Source organism: Zerene cesonia, chromosome 20, assembly GCF_012273895.1.
Source record: "Zerene cesonia ecotype Mississippi chromosome 20, Zerene_cesonia_1.1, whole genome shotgun sequence".
NCBI classification, from domain to species: Eukaryota; Metazoa; Arthropoda; class Insecta; order Lepidoptera; family Pieridae; genus Zerene; species Zerene cesonia.
In genome coordinates, this window is record NC_052121.1 from 2,646,723 (window position 1) to 2,661,206 (window position 14,484).

General features: G+C 36.2%; 1 protein-coding gene across 1 annotated transcript in view; it reads right to left on the reverse strand.

Annotated features, from left to right (window-relative positions):
- Positions 1 to 14,484, reverse strand: part of LOC119834838 — a 45,683-nt gene that overhangs the window by 3,851 nt on the left and 27,348 nt on the right. The window contains exons 2-9 of the mRNA XM_038359353.1: positions 4,070 to 5,109; positions 3,707 to 3,933; positions 2,925 to 3,052; positions 2,002 to 2,174; positions 1,116 to 1,388; positions 761 to 1,020; positions 338 to 421; positions 1 to 58 (exon numbers count right to left, since the gene is read on the reverse strand). Of these exons, the coding sequence (XP_038215281.1) occupies positions 1 to 58; positions 338 to 421; positions 761 to 1,020; positions 1,116 to 1,388; positions 2,002 to 2,174; positions 2,925 to 3,052; positions 3,707 to 3,933; positions 4,070 to 5,088 (2,222 nt within the window). The 5' untranslated portion in view covers positions 5,089 to 5,109. The remainder of the gene's footprint in view (positions 59 to 337; positions 422 to 760; positions 1,021 to 1,115; positions 1,389 to 2,001; positions 2,175 to 2,924; positions 3,053 to 3,706; positions 3,934 to 4,069; positions 5,110 to 14,484) is intronic.

The following is a 14,484-nucleotide window of genomic DNA, read 5'->3' on the forward strand; positions in this document are numbered from 1 at the left end:
ATGGCGGCCGACAGCGTGCGCAGCGACTCGCGCTCCGACCCCGACCCGGACTCGGGCTCTGCCGGACGCGACACGTTACGTATTCATCGACACACAAGAATCAATATAGTGCAGGTTGTAAGTAATTGGATACCATATGTCATGCTAACTAAGTATTTTAACATATTAAATGAGATAAATATATATTGCTATAATAAAAATTAAGTGTAATAGACATAATTTCAAATGAATCATCATAGAATTTAAAAACACGTTTATTAGTTATCACAACTAACACCGAAAATTTCTATTTTCGGTGTCAGTTGTTTTTATAATTACAAAAAAATTAAACAATCACCTTTATCGATATCTCCAAAAGAATCCCTTTCAGGTGACAACTCTTCTCCACTCCAGGCACCTGACAACCATTCTTCTGCACATTCTGAAAATATCATTGTAAGCTTTTATAGAAATAAATGACGTGGGGTGTCCCCTTAGACACATGAAATCGAAAGTGAGTGGCCGAGAGTCTAGGCGTTGCTATGGTTTGGACGGTCTTGAAAAAGACGTGGGTTCTTATTCCGCCTCGTGTCGCATTTTTTCAATTTTCAAAAAAGTCGTTTCAAACTCATTTTTTACGGTTCTGTGTTTGGAATAACGTTCACCATGTTTCAACATATTTGTAGCAAAAATGAATGACCTATGTACTCATTCAAAGCACTTATAAGGACCTAAGCATAAATGTGTGTTGTTAGTGGAGAATCCACTAACAAGTACCAACCAGGGTCAGTGACGAGACACGGCTCCGTCTCGGAGTCCAGCAGGTCCGCGGAGTTGTCATTGTCGTCAGATGCGCGCGAGCGGTCGTGCTCGTCGTCCGTGTGCGCGTGCGCGTGCGCGGGCGTGGACGCGTGCGTGGGCGCGTGCGTGGGCGTGGGCAGCACGGGCGCGCTCGCTGTGCGTAGCGCACGCAGCACGGCACCCAGTAGCCCGCTAGGGGCTTCGTCTTCTGGAGATAGTGCTTCGCCGCTGTCGCTGCGGCTAACCAAATATTTATAACCAATTATATCACTTGAATTTCATTGAGGAATGGAAACCATATGACAACAATGATTGGCACGCATTACGGAATATACCTATACGCTTCATTGTAGAACACGGTTTGCTGTATCGCGTGCGGCGGCAGCGCGTAGGCGGCGCGCACGGCGTCCGTGAGCGTGCGCAGCTTGCGCGCGAGCGCGTCCAGCGCGTGCAGGTGCGCGTGCGGCGCGGCGTGCGCGTGCGCGTGCGCGTGCGGCGGCGTGTGCGCGTGCGCGGGGCCGGGCGCGAACCGCGCGCGCGCCGCCGCCGCCAGCGCCTCCTGCCGCCGCTGCTCGCACATGCGCACCAGCTGGCGGCACTCGCCGCGCCTGGAAATTGTGCAAATTATAAATATGTTAATTAATGCACGGAATAGAGCAGTCTCATGTGAAATAAAGAATATTATTTAATCATATAGAATACTATTTTTTAATAACTTAATAGTATGCATGAAATGAAATGTACATAATTGCACACCTATTTGTATGAAGTAGAAAAAAGTTAAAAAAAACCAAGTTGATGAAAATAAATTATGTTAATAAAAATATCATAATAATCTTTACATGAAATTGTATTTTCTTTATATCAGATAACGATTATCGTTTAAAAGTAAAGGATTAACCGATTAAAGTATTAAATACTCCAACATTCTTTATTAAATATTGATATGAATTTTTTTAAAGTTAAATACCTACGTCTTATTTAAAATCCAAAAAAGGTTCATCTCAGCTTTCACTTTCGTAATATACAATACTCATTTCAACTTTTGGATTGATGTAAATCATTACCCTCAAAAAAAGATAACCCATTGTGTCATTATCGCTATCAGCTCACATTTGTCTCACTACAGGGACAGACCACCTATTAAGCTTCAGGCGATAATCCACCACACCAGCCAAGCCACTTTAAATTCATGGGGCTTGTGTTGTTGTTCCCGCATACCTCCTCTCCAAGTCAGCATTGAGCCTCGCGATCTCGGTCTCAGCGTCACGCAGCGAGTCCCCCAGCGCGCCGGTCTCGGCGGCGAGGAAGTCCTGCATCTCGGCCGCTTCGCGTTCCGCTTCTGTGAGACGCGCTTCGAGCACGCGGGAACGTTCGCGGGCTGAACATGCTTCCTGTATATAAGTATTGGAAAACTTAATTGCTTGACAACTTTTTGTATTGTGCACGATTATTAGGATAAACATAATAACAGATGCTGATAAGATGATAAAAAGGAGACATAGTTTTTATTTTCTTATCCATTGTGATATCTAAAGATTCTAAAATGATCTGTAAGTCATATATAATGCACACAATAAATATAATGTAATGTGGCGATTATCTAGAATAGTATGGTTAAAATTGTTAATCCTATTTGACCAAAGCTAGTTTACATAAGTTAGACTTTATATAGAATAGAGAAAGTAAATATTATGACCTATGGGCTATGGAGCCATAACTCTGAAGTCTAAACGCAGCTGGAAACAAAATAAATTGTAAGAGAAACTAAGCTAACGGAAGCGCGTCTCTACACGTTAATGATTTTCCAAGAGTGCAAAAGGTTCCACTTGTCTCTCACATTAATAATAGAATAACTTCTCATACATACTTCACAGACGTTTAGTTTCGTTTATATAAAAAGCGTATTTTTAAATTCTTTTAAAGCAATAAACGTTTAACGATAAATATTTCATTACATAAACAACACATTTAAAATTACAAGAGGAACTATTTTGAACTATTATGAACGTTGTACTCTACGACTATCAAAACAAGAGTTCAAATATTAGATTCTACTTAATGAAATCATACCCAGACAGAAGCCCTACAAACAATTGTCCAATAGCCAATAATTGAGAGCGGAAAGATCTAGTTAAACTCACCGCATGCAGCTTGTCGCAGTGGTCCCGGAGCACGTCTACCTCCGCGCGCTGCCGAGTGGCCAGCTCTTCTGCGGAGCGGAGCTGTTCCTCCAGAGCTCGGAGACAACCTTCCGCGCCGGCACCAGCGCCTTAAACAGTAGCATCGTCTGAATAAAGCGTTTCTTTCTGCTGGGTTTAGTTGTTCTGTGGTGGTGTGTATAGGTCGTATTCCACGGTTGGTACAGTGAGAGTTATGGACAGATATATTGTGAGAAAATGTTAATTACGATCTGCCAGTGAAGTTCATCATCGAGATCTATGAGAAAATATAAGCAAATCAGTGTCTTCATTCATACAGTAGCAGCATGTACTAAAATCACGAGCAGTATGCCCGTAATTTTAATGCACAATATTCTATATAATATATGATTCTATAAATATCTTCATATGATCCAATTATTTTTAACGAAAAACCTAAACCGCCTTCAAATTAAAATGAGAGCACATGACAAGCATTTGAATGTAAAAAAAAATCATCAGAATCAGTTCACCCAGTAAAAAGTTAGAGGTAACAAACACAAAAAAAATAAGTCGAATTTAGATTTCCTCCTTTGTTTGAAATCGGTTAAAAATATTTTTTTTTACGTGTATTTAACGTGAGTTTAGTTATGTTAAGATAAAACATACTTTTGATTCATCCATTTTTATTTATTTTATTACTTTGAAGTTGCTAATAGCACAAATCTCAATAACAAACAAATTATTAAGTACATTGAACAATTCGCGCCAAAAAGAGTAAGTACCTGCACCAGCCAGCTCCAAAAGCCGCTGGGAATTTCTCTCCAGTTCAGCGATAGCAGCAAGCCTTGCGGTGCGTTCAGCGGCTAACTGCGCTTCAGCATGTAGTCTCCTCTCACGTTCCTCAGTCGCCGCGGCCTCCGCTGCTGCTTTGGCTGCCACTAGTTTGGTTGTCTCTGTGTCTCGAGCACTCGCTTGAACACCGCGGTGACAGCGTGATACTTCTATCCTGCTGTAAATAGAAATAAAATGATGATGGAAATTACGATGACGAAAAGTTAATTGAAGTTATAACTGGGCTTGAATGTTATCTTATTTGTAAGAAATTTAATTTATATAACAAAAAATTTTAATAAAATAATTCTTGCCTTTCTATATTGGGGACTACTCCTGCTAGAGCCGATTCAATATCAGTACCAAGCAGAACTGTTTGACAGATCTTTTCAGCATAAATGCGCACTCGCGTCTTCACCGTTGATCTCGAAGAAACTGATCGAATGACGGTGGGACGGCGTGACGTTGGTGGCGTGCTATCATGTTTTGGCGAGCCTTCTTGATCATTTTCTCGCCGCCGTCTAGGGAGAGTTCCATACTTGTCCGCAGCCACTCGAGTTGCACTTACATCTGCAACTGTAGATAATCTAGGCCCATTGGTTGGCCATTTCTTTTCCTCACTGGGCGAATTTGGCGTACGACACCTAGCTGTAGAAGTCTTTGTGGGTTTGGCACGTAAAGCGGGACTCTCACGAACTAGATTAGGAAGATCAGCAGTTGGCCTTATTTTTGGCTTTGGAGTAAGCGGCCGGGGTTTTTCGGGTGGAATTGGTTTCTCTCTACTTCTTGCTCGTTCACGAGTAGCTAAGTTTGGACCTCTCGGTGCTGTAGTGGGCCGTGGAGTTGATGTACCGATTGGTGAACTCCTCTTTGGTTCAGTGACTGTAACATTGACGCGTCTTCTGGGACGAGGCGGGGCGCCAGCTATCGATGAACTTTCCGAACCACATCCTGACCCGCAGGATACTACGCTGGAAGCACACGAGCGCGATCCTCCGCCGCTACTCAGCGCACGGCCGCATCCTTCCACACCACTGTCACTGCCTGCAGCGCCCAGTGCTAACTCATCGCCAGCTGGCAAACTATCTAAGTCACCCAACGAACGTGCGTCATCAGTTGCTTCACATAAACCATTTTCAATGAAAGAATTTTCTTTGGAAACAGACCCAGTTTCCTTGTCCTCGAATACTTCAACAATAATCCCACTCTCATTTTTAGTTACGTTATCACTGTTTTCAGTCTCTATTTTAATGTCATTATTAACAGAAATATCTTCGACTCTCACTTCAGGCGACGTCGAAGTTTGAGCGTCTGCGACTGTCACTTCTTCCATATTTGACAGCTAAGTCATGATCTGTAACAAATAAAAACATATCGTTAGAAATGTTGATAAGGTGTTTATAAGAAAAGGTGTTTACAATAATTGCAGTGCCTATCGTCTAATATTGATTTAAGCTCAATTTAATGCTATAATAAAACGAAAATGATACAATTTTGTTGTTACCCAATATATATCTTCCATATCACAGTACAAGAGTTTTCAATTCAATGAATGTTCATAATATTGAATCCTGAAAACAGCGCTTAGGGGAAAGGCTTATGAAGTTATATAGCAGACAATATTATGGCTTCTGTTATTTTGTATCGTGAATAAAGTGTTTTCTTACATTTTCACGTGTATCTTCGTAGATCGGGTTTCTTTAAGTCTAAACCAAATAAATATAAATTATTTTAAATAATTACAATAATTTTATTTAACTGTATTTTATTTTGTGGCTTGGTATTTGTTAAATCCGATAACATGACTGATTTTTGTGCTCGATAAGTATGTATATGTCCCACCATGGACATCGTTGATCTTTTTTGTAGAACATAACTATAATATAGTAGTCATAACAATGACGGACAAAAACAAACTCCTCTTCTCACGATCTGTAGTATTTTTTGACCTCTAATTGCATACAATGAAATATTCTGTATACACATGAGACAACATTCCCAGTAATTAGATTCAGATATAAACAGCTCGTTATAAAATGCCAAGAACAAAAAATTCAGTGACTCAAAATTCGTTAGAGAAGGTAAAGCGACTCGAACAGTATGTTCATCTCTTTCACGCTCGCATGCTGCACGAACCCGAGCAATTGCACTAATTGAAAAGATTGCCTGCAGTTACTCGACTATTATTAAACTATTATCGTGCAGCCCTAGATTTATGACTGACGTCTATTCATTTAGCTTTAACTCGACCATTTAAAAGCAATTTGACATCTCAACGAATATTTATGATATGGGAGGCAAGTCTCTCTCCACTCAGTACAATATTTATCAACAATGATAGTTTGCTTACACGCTACCTAATTAAGACATCATTATCGTAACTTTATTACGTTCATCTCTAAAAGTGAAAATGAATAAAGAGGTTTACTCAAATCTTGTGGATACTTATTAATTATTTTTTGTTTATTTATTGGGATTATAGTGCTTATAGTGCGTGAATTATCAGTATCGTTCTTATGCTATCGATTATAACATTCCAATTATATTGTATACTTTCTTCTATCCCACTTTGTTGATGCAATTCCACAATCATCACTTTGATAATGTGAAGAATGTAATGAAATAGTAATTTTATTTTAAACAAAATGCCACACTGTCTGCATTTTCAATGAGATAGATTCAAATAGCCTATTCATTATCTTACATGGATGCGACAGGCCGTCTGTGCATTGTGTTTATTAATGAGGTTATTTTTAATACCAAACAACGGTGCAGCTGACCGGAGGCTGCTAATTAAACGAGTTAGAAAGGCCACGGCGAAGGCTTGTCAAGTGACGATATTGATAATTGTGTGTATTTTTTCCATATATTTCATTTCATTCTATCTTTTCTAGTTTTTAATTAAATGCATGCATTTATGACATATCGCGTATTCAAAATATTTACTATAAGTAGCTACCGAGTAGCTACTTAGAAAAAAATCTAAAAATGAGTAAACAAGATGGTATCACTTGAGAACTAAATTGAATCAAAAACTAAAAAATATTTATTTTGAAAGCAAAATACTTTTTCCTCTTTTCCCAGACTTTCTTAGTATTGTTTATTTGCACTGCACACGTTTCGAACTCAACGGAAACTTTTCGTTAAAACGATAATAAAATTTGTAGTTCCGCTATGTATTAACCATAAAATTTGCTTTTAATTATCAAAGCTACAACAACTGCTTCATCCTTATATTGAATTCCATATCAACGATCAATAATAATCGATGATAGAAATAGCGTGAGTTCTTCTTTTGTTTTTCAGACACAGTCTTTTGTTTTTGAATGGACTCGTGTCTTGTTAATTTGTCGCGATAATTAAAACTCATGTGTTCTCTACATAAGCTAATTGGCTGCACATGTAACACACTTTATGTCTCTAAAAAGATAATTTATAAAAATAACGACATACGATTATATTTTACGACCATCTGACGTCCCGTGAAACATATACCTAACCCAAAATATATTTACGCCTTACGGTCGTTAAGGTATTTAAAGCTTTTATAGCATAAAACGTTTCCCATATTTCAACGCCATATATACGTTATGCTCTTTTATAGTTACCAACCAAGTACAAAACGTTGGCTGGAATCCATATGGCGTCATGTGATTGTCGAATCTGAGTAAATTCCCAACGTATCTAGGTCGGTAGACATTGCATCACGTTACAATATGTATATAATACGTGTATTCCACATATCCTTAACGGGTCGCTAACAACCTAAGAACGAAGAGCCCTTGCCAGCTATGTTTATTCAGTTCAAGATTTCTGCGGAAGAGTAAGCGTACTTAACGGCGCGCGCAAATATTTGAGCTTATATATGTATTTACAATTCTGATCAGTATTGTAAATACATATACGAATTGACAGGGCTTGTCAGCAGTACTCACTCTACCACCGAGATTTATAAAATACGAGTAGGTAGATATAAATATTCTGACGACCGTAATTCAAATGCTGCATCCGTATTGATAACAATAAGATGCACTATTGTTAGGTTCTCTATTTTATATTGGCATCAATTGCTAATCTATTATACAAGATAATTCCAAATATAACTATAATTTAATATATAAACTATAATTTTCTCTTTATCATATGATATGATAGATAATATTATCTAGTAAAACAATTAGTTATACTACTAATAACAGAATTTAATAAGTGTACTTATCGAAAAAAAGAAATTAAATTTAAGAAGTGATACTGTAAGTATATAGTTCACAATACATAAGTATATAGTACACAATAATAGTAACATTCTGTGCACCAAATAAAACTAATAGAAACCTATGAATACAAGGAAAACTACTGAGCACAATCCAAAAAATAACTTTACGTGAGGAAACACACGTTCATATATTTTCAATTTTCGAACGTCCTATCCTTGCGTTTTTTATACTGTGGTTTTGTGGTTATCTCTATTATGTTAGACATAATAATTGTTAACAGTAAAAAGCTACTTTCATTAATAAACTTATCCATTTAGCTAGTGTTGAAACCAATAAAGAAGCCAAGCAACCGTTGTGATGGTAAAAGATTCTATTTTTGACTTTATATACACCGGAAGTCAAAAAAGTTATCCATTTACAGCATAAAGTTTAGATATGCCAAAAATGAGGCTAATAGCTGTAACACTGTACGAAAATGGAACAAAAAAGTAATTCAAACCATTGTATGGTTCGTCGCTTGGGGCGCGATATTTTTATTCAGCTCAACTGACATCTTAATTACCATGAAGGCACGATATTCTTTTTTTTTTGTGCGGCATTGTTTTTTTTTTTTAACTTTTCCTCTAATTTGGAAAATTTTAATTTGTTCGTTTAGCGCCCTTGACTTATACAATATTTTAAATACGACACACAAAGTGAGAACTTTAAATAACAGGTTATCTAAATAAACGGTGTTTAGGTGGCTTAAAATTTTTTATTATAAATAAATACAGCAATCACTAACGGCTAGGTGTCAATAATCTTTGCAACTTCTCAAAAATACAACACACATACACACATACACACACACACATAAAAATTCCTACCCCGCTTCCTTGTTTATGCCCCACACTGTCTGGAAGAAACCGAATGGATTCTCGGCAATGAACATTGCTATAATGCTTCATATTATACATAAAATTTAACATATTAATCAATGAATTGGTAAGTACATTCAAAATGAAACGAAATTAGTGAATTCCCGTTCTCAAGTTTACATTATTTGACAAGGACTTTACTTATAATGGAGCTCCACACCATAATTCCTTTATCGAAAATCACCCAGCACTTCTATAGAACGCGGAAATGGGTACCTAACGTCTAAATATCGATGGTGCAAAGATTACAGATAAAATTTAACCGCATATTTGCACATTAACACGGCAAAAAAAGCAATTCTAACGTGTTGCTTCGCGTCTGTAATTTATTAGCGGCGTCGTCATCGCTCGATTCGGATCGTAATTCAAAACACGGATAAAAAAGTCAATTGCATGGGTGTTATGTTTAAACAAAATTTAATCGTGACTGCAGGCAGGCTCCATTGTATGAAAACGCTACGTGATAACTATTTAAATTTAATAATGTAACTAACATTCCTATGAGGCATTCTAGAGTATGCCGGAATTGGTTAAGCGTTTTTGTAAATTTCATTATTAAGACTTTTTAATTATGTACCTATTACGGTGCACTAAAAACTATGTAAAAAATTGTTGGTTGAAGTAATATTTATAAGGACTAGAGTTACATTTGTACTAACTTTTATTCAAAAAATACCTTACTATATCCAAAAAATCACCATTAAATAAGGAAAATATTTCATTAGCATCGTATAGTCATCCTACATTTAAACTGTGAAATTAAGCGAAAAAATTGCTAATTATTTCCGGAATCGTCTCCACTCGTCTGTTACCGTCGGGGATGTGAATATGAAAAACACCGCTATTCAAATGTTTTAATCACAATAATTAAGCAATTGCATCACAATCACAATAATAGTAATCACTTCGGTATTATTTATAGCTATACTAGCTGTAACACGCGGCGTCATTCGCGTGGTACCCGGGTAACAAGTAGCCTATGCAAGCCTAGCCTAATCCAGACTATTAACTATCTCGTGCCAATTGTCATTGAATTACGATAAGCTGTTTTTGCGTGAAAGACAAACAAACATCCATACATCCATCCATACTTACAAACTTTCGCGTTTATTATATACTAATATGCCTACTAAGGCATGGTTAATCACTTTAATTCATTGAGCATATCAAGTTGGGATTGATCTGAAGCTATCATCGATTAATTGTTATTTGGTTTCGTACCCAATGGATGCAAACGTAAATAAACGAGAGGTTTTATTTATAAACCACATATTTACTTCTATGGCGTTTGATTATCTATGAAAATTAGTGGCCCCAATAAACCGTGTTTCCGGAATATATTGGTTGTGTGCACCGTTGTACAGAACCCACAATATGCGAATCCGACGCGGTTTTATATTCGACCTTTATACCGTGTCCAAACACAAGGTCTTTGCACTGCGTGATTGAAATGAGTGCGATGCTTGCCGGATATGTGAAACTGTGAAACTGTGAATAGCAAAAATGTTTACATTTAGCTAAATTTAGCAATCCAATCGATTTATTATTTTATCATTTATCAATGACGATGGTTATCGATGAACATGTGAAATGGACGAACGGTACGACATTTAAAGATGTTAAAAACCTATTGTAGCGACAGTTTTCTGAATCGCGCAAGCGAAATTTTCTAGTTACAGAAGGCACTAATTATTATTTCACATTATGTTAATGATTTTCTAACCATTCGGTTTTATTTTAATAGATAGACAGTGGTTTTGTGTTTCGTTCTGGAGTTCATGTTGATCACTACTAACGATATAAATGCAAAAATAACTCGGTTTATTCGTCTGTCACACGCCTAAACCATTGAACCGATTTGGATAAAGTTGGATACAGAATAGTATGAGACCTGAGATAGGATAATTGATAGTCTTTCTTCTGGAAATCTCATAGGAACGGGAACGGGGGTGCGGGTAAAACCCCGGAACTGTTTTTCTTTTTCTTCGCCCACACAAGCGAAGCCGCGGACTATTTTATATTCGCACAGTGAAAGACACACTTTAGTTATAATAGTATATCCACTTAAATAATCACAGTATATCTGTTACATCTCTAATCTTTTTAAAACAATTTAACAAAAATGACCGGACCAGTCTTGTCTAAAAATTACTAGAATGTTACTTCAAATCCATTTTTTTTTTATTTATGATACGGATGAGTTATTACTTCTGTGACCCTGGCATTGATAGAGTCATTGTACCCACATCCCACACAAGATAAAGCTATAATAATTCTATATCCATAGTTGACTGGTATTTAAAAATATTATATATAATGCCAAACTGAAAATTTTCGTGGTTAATGATCACTTTGCATTCAATATCTATTTATATTTTTACCTCCTTAGCCGACACGACAAAAGTTTAAAAAATGGAAGGCAGGCATTTCGTAGTTCGTCCATGGTTTTAACACGCTTATTAAATATGTTCCTGTATATATATATTAGCATTTTCCTAATTTCAATTAATTTAAGAGAAAGCTAGATAAAATATATATAAATAGTATTAATTAAGACCAAAGCGAACACTGCCGCCTATACAGGGCTTGGTCGTAATGCCCGAGGGGCTTGGCACACTGAAAACAGACAATGCCCTGTCATTAACATACACCAGCCAAAAAGGCCATTTGAAACTCAAATACTAACACTTGCTTACATAGTATGAATAATGGTTTAAAATATACGTAGAAGCCACTAGAAGAGTTTAGTTTATCAAGTTTTTACTTTTACAAATAATGGAATCTTTCAACATCATTCAATAAGATTGATTTAAATTTAGATCTCATTTAGTCTACATACACCTTAATCAGACTGCATTTTCTTATTACACATGGTTTAAACACGCCTTAATTGGTTATATTTGTTAAAAGAAAAAATAGTTGAATATGCACGTTTTATTCTTAGCTTTCAAATAACGAACGTTTCTTAACAGCAGGCAATCCTAACAATTAGCTTGTCGTTCTCAACAGTAAAGTTATACAGACATGTTTATGAAGCTAACCCTTCCACCATTAGCGATCGAAGGGGCGCGTCGCGACCGGATGTTAGGATGTGGAAAATTGGCGCGACTGTTTCATTTGAATAAATAAGTGGCTTATTCTATCTTCCGTCTTGCGTTCTATTTTTATTATGAGACTCGTGAAATAGCTCTGAAAGTGGTGGATATATAAACATAAGATTTATTCCTCATCGCATGGTCATTTTGAGAAGTTTAATCGAAAGGCGAAAAATTTATAATCGTTATTTATAGAACTTATTCTAGATATTAGGAAGAATCAAAACATTTATATTTAATTCATAGGTTCTTTGCCGGTATTATTTAGTTCCAGTCACGAACAAGTCAAGTAATAGAAAAAAAACCAATCGAGAAATCCTTATATAAAAAATATACAAAACGAGATAGTATAATTTTAATAGCGGGCATAGACTGCCGAGAGATACAGCATGCCGATAAAATATTACAATCGCTTTCATTTATGGCGATATCAATCCGTATAAATTATTATTATTCATGATTAAAGCCGATAAGGAACTTAGTAATATATAGAGCTTATTATGATTGATACCTACACAATATTTATAACTAGCTGCGCCCCGCGGTTTCACCCGCGTAAGTCCGCGTAAGTCGGCGTCCGTATTGCAATCGGTTCAGTAGTTTTTGCGTGAAAGAGTAACAAACACACACACACATCCTTACAAACTTTCACATGTATAATATTAGTAGGATCAGACAAGTTTCGAAACGTTCTTAACCATAAATCATTCAATCGTGATAATTTTTCTTTGCCATCACGTACCTATCGATCTCTAACGCTACGCTCATAAGTGCCCTGCAATATAATTACATCACTCCTATTATTAACATTTTTCCCCACGGCATTGCCCTCGGTCCCACCCCGTGCCCGCATTTCATATCCCCTGACATTGGCGTACCCGAAACTGATCACGAATCTCAAATGTTACAACTTCCAAGCTGTGTCGCAACCCGCAAATCCGTAAATACTATACAAATGTTGAAGCATCATGATCACAAAGGCAATTTCGCAAGCCCCATTGGAATCTAGCATTGTTGCGACTTGCATAGTTAGTTTTATTTACATTATTTTCAACAACTGAACTGAAAACTAAGGATATGCTTTTTTATAACGATATATCAAATAAGAAATACTTTTATATTTTACATTAGTTAAAAATAATTAAGAAAATTTTTGTCGCCATATATCTTATATTAAGTTTTGAAATCGTCGCACTATCTAAAGGCATTATCTTAACTGGTTCATACAATAACAAATTATGTCATCATTGTAGCTAATCGAGTATATAACATGTAACATATGTACTTCACGTTTGATGTTTCACCTTAATTTAAGAATAAAATAAAAAATGGATGCAAAACAAACCAGTTTGATCTACATTAGCCACAAAACCATTTAGTACTCAACTTTACTCCAAGGCAAATTGAAAGATCAGAGTTATATTTCTGTGTACAGTGAAGGTCAAATAAAACGTAAAATAAATCATTGTCAGAATGTAACCCATGAAGACAAATGCTGTTGCTAGAGACAACACTTTTATTATTCCAATAAACATTTTCTCCCCCGCCTTTGGCACCCCAACTTTGTTCGGCTCGTCTTACTGAATGTTAAACCATTGATTGGTTACTCAGTTTATTCAACCTGTTTAAAAAATTTACCGTTTGCGGCACCTATTCGTAAACTTACAAAATCTAATCGTAGTCTTAACTATGTATAAAAACGTGAAGCATTTGATATTTTTTCTTGACAAGACGAAAATAAATGTTAAGAGCGTCTAACTAACAATTCATGTTTATTGTTTTATATTTCTTCATATAAACACTGTAATTTTATATTTATTTACAAGCGTTTCTCAATTCATCATCGACTGCAAACTAGGTTTCAATATGTCCTGTGCCTCAATATAAAAATAGATCAGACGTTCGCGAATTCGTTTTTTCGATCTGGCATCTTCATTTTCCTGTTTGTCGACTGCAGATGCTGAATTAATTGCCTAAGTGTACAAATGATTTTGATGATATTTCAAAATATCATACGATATCATCGTACGATTTTAATTCTAAGATAAATAGTTGGTAAATCATGATATAGCTAAGTACACATATACATAGTTATGATAATCTTTAAGTGCTACGAAATAATCGATAAATCAATATAAAATACTTTAATTTTGAAATACATTACCATCTTTTAAAACATTTAATTCAGTTTTAAAATAATTAAAGCCTATTTAAAATCACACAACGTTACCTGTTTAAATAAAATCCCAAAATAAACGACACTATAACTGCACTTATCACTTATCAATAAAGTCAATGTTAACAAACTTTATAGAACTTATTGTCGCACTTACTCACGTTGATATCGGACGCAAACACGATTTCAACTAACCAGCGACTACTGAAGTCAAGACCCAATGGCGTCGGTCAGCGACAGGGGTGCGGCGTCATACCATGCGAATATAAACCCGACGATTGCAAACGTAAATAACGTCAGTTGATATCAGTGAGTACAGCGTAC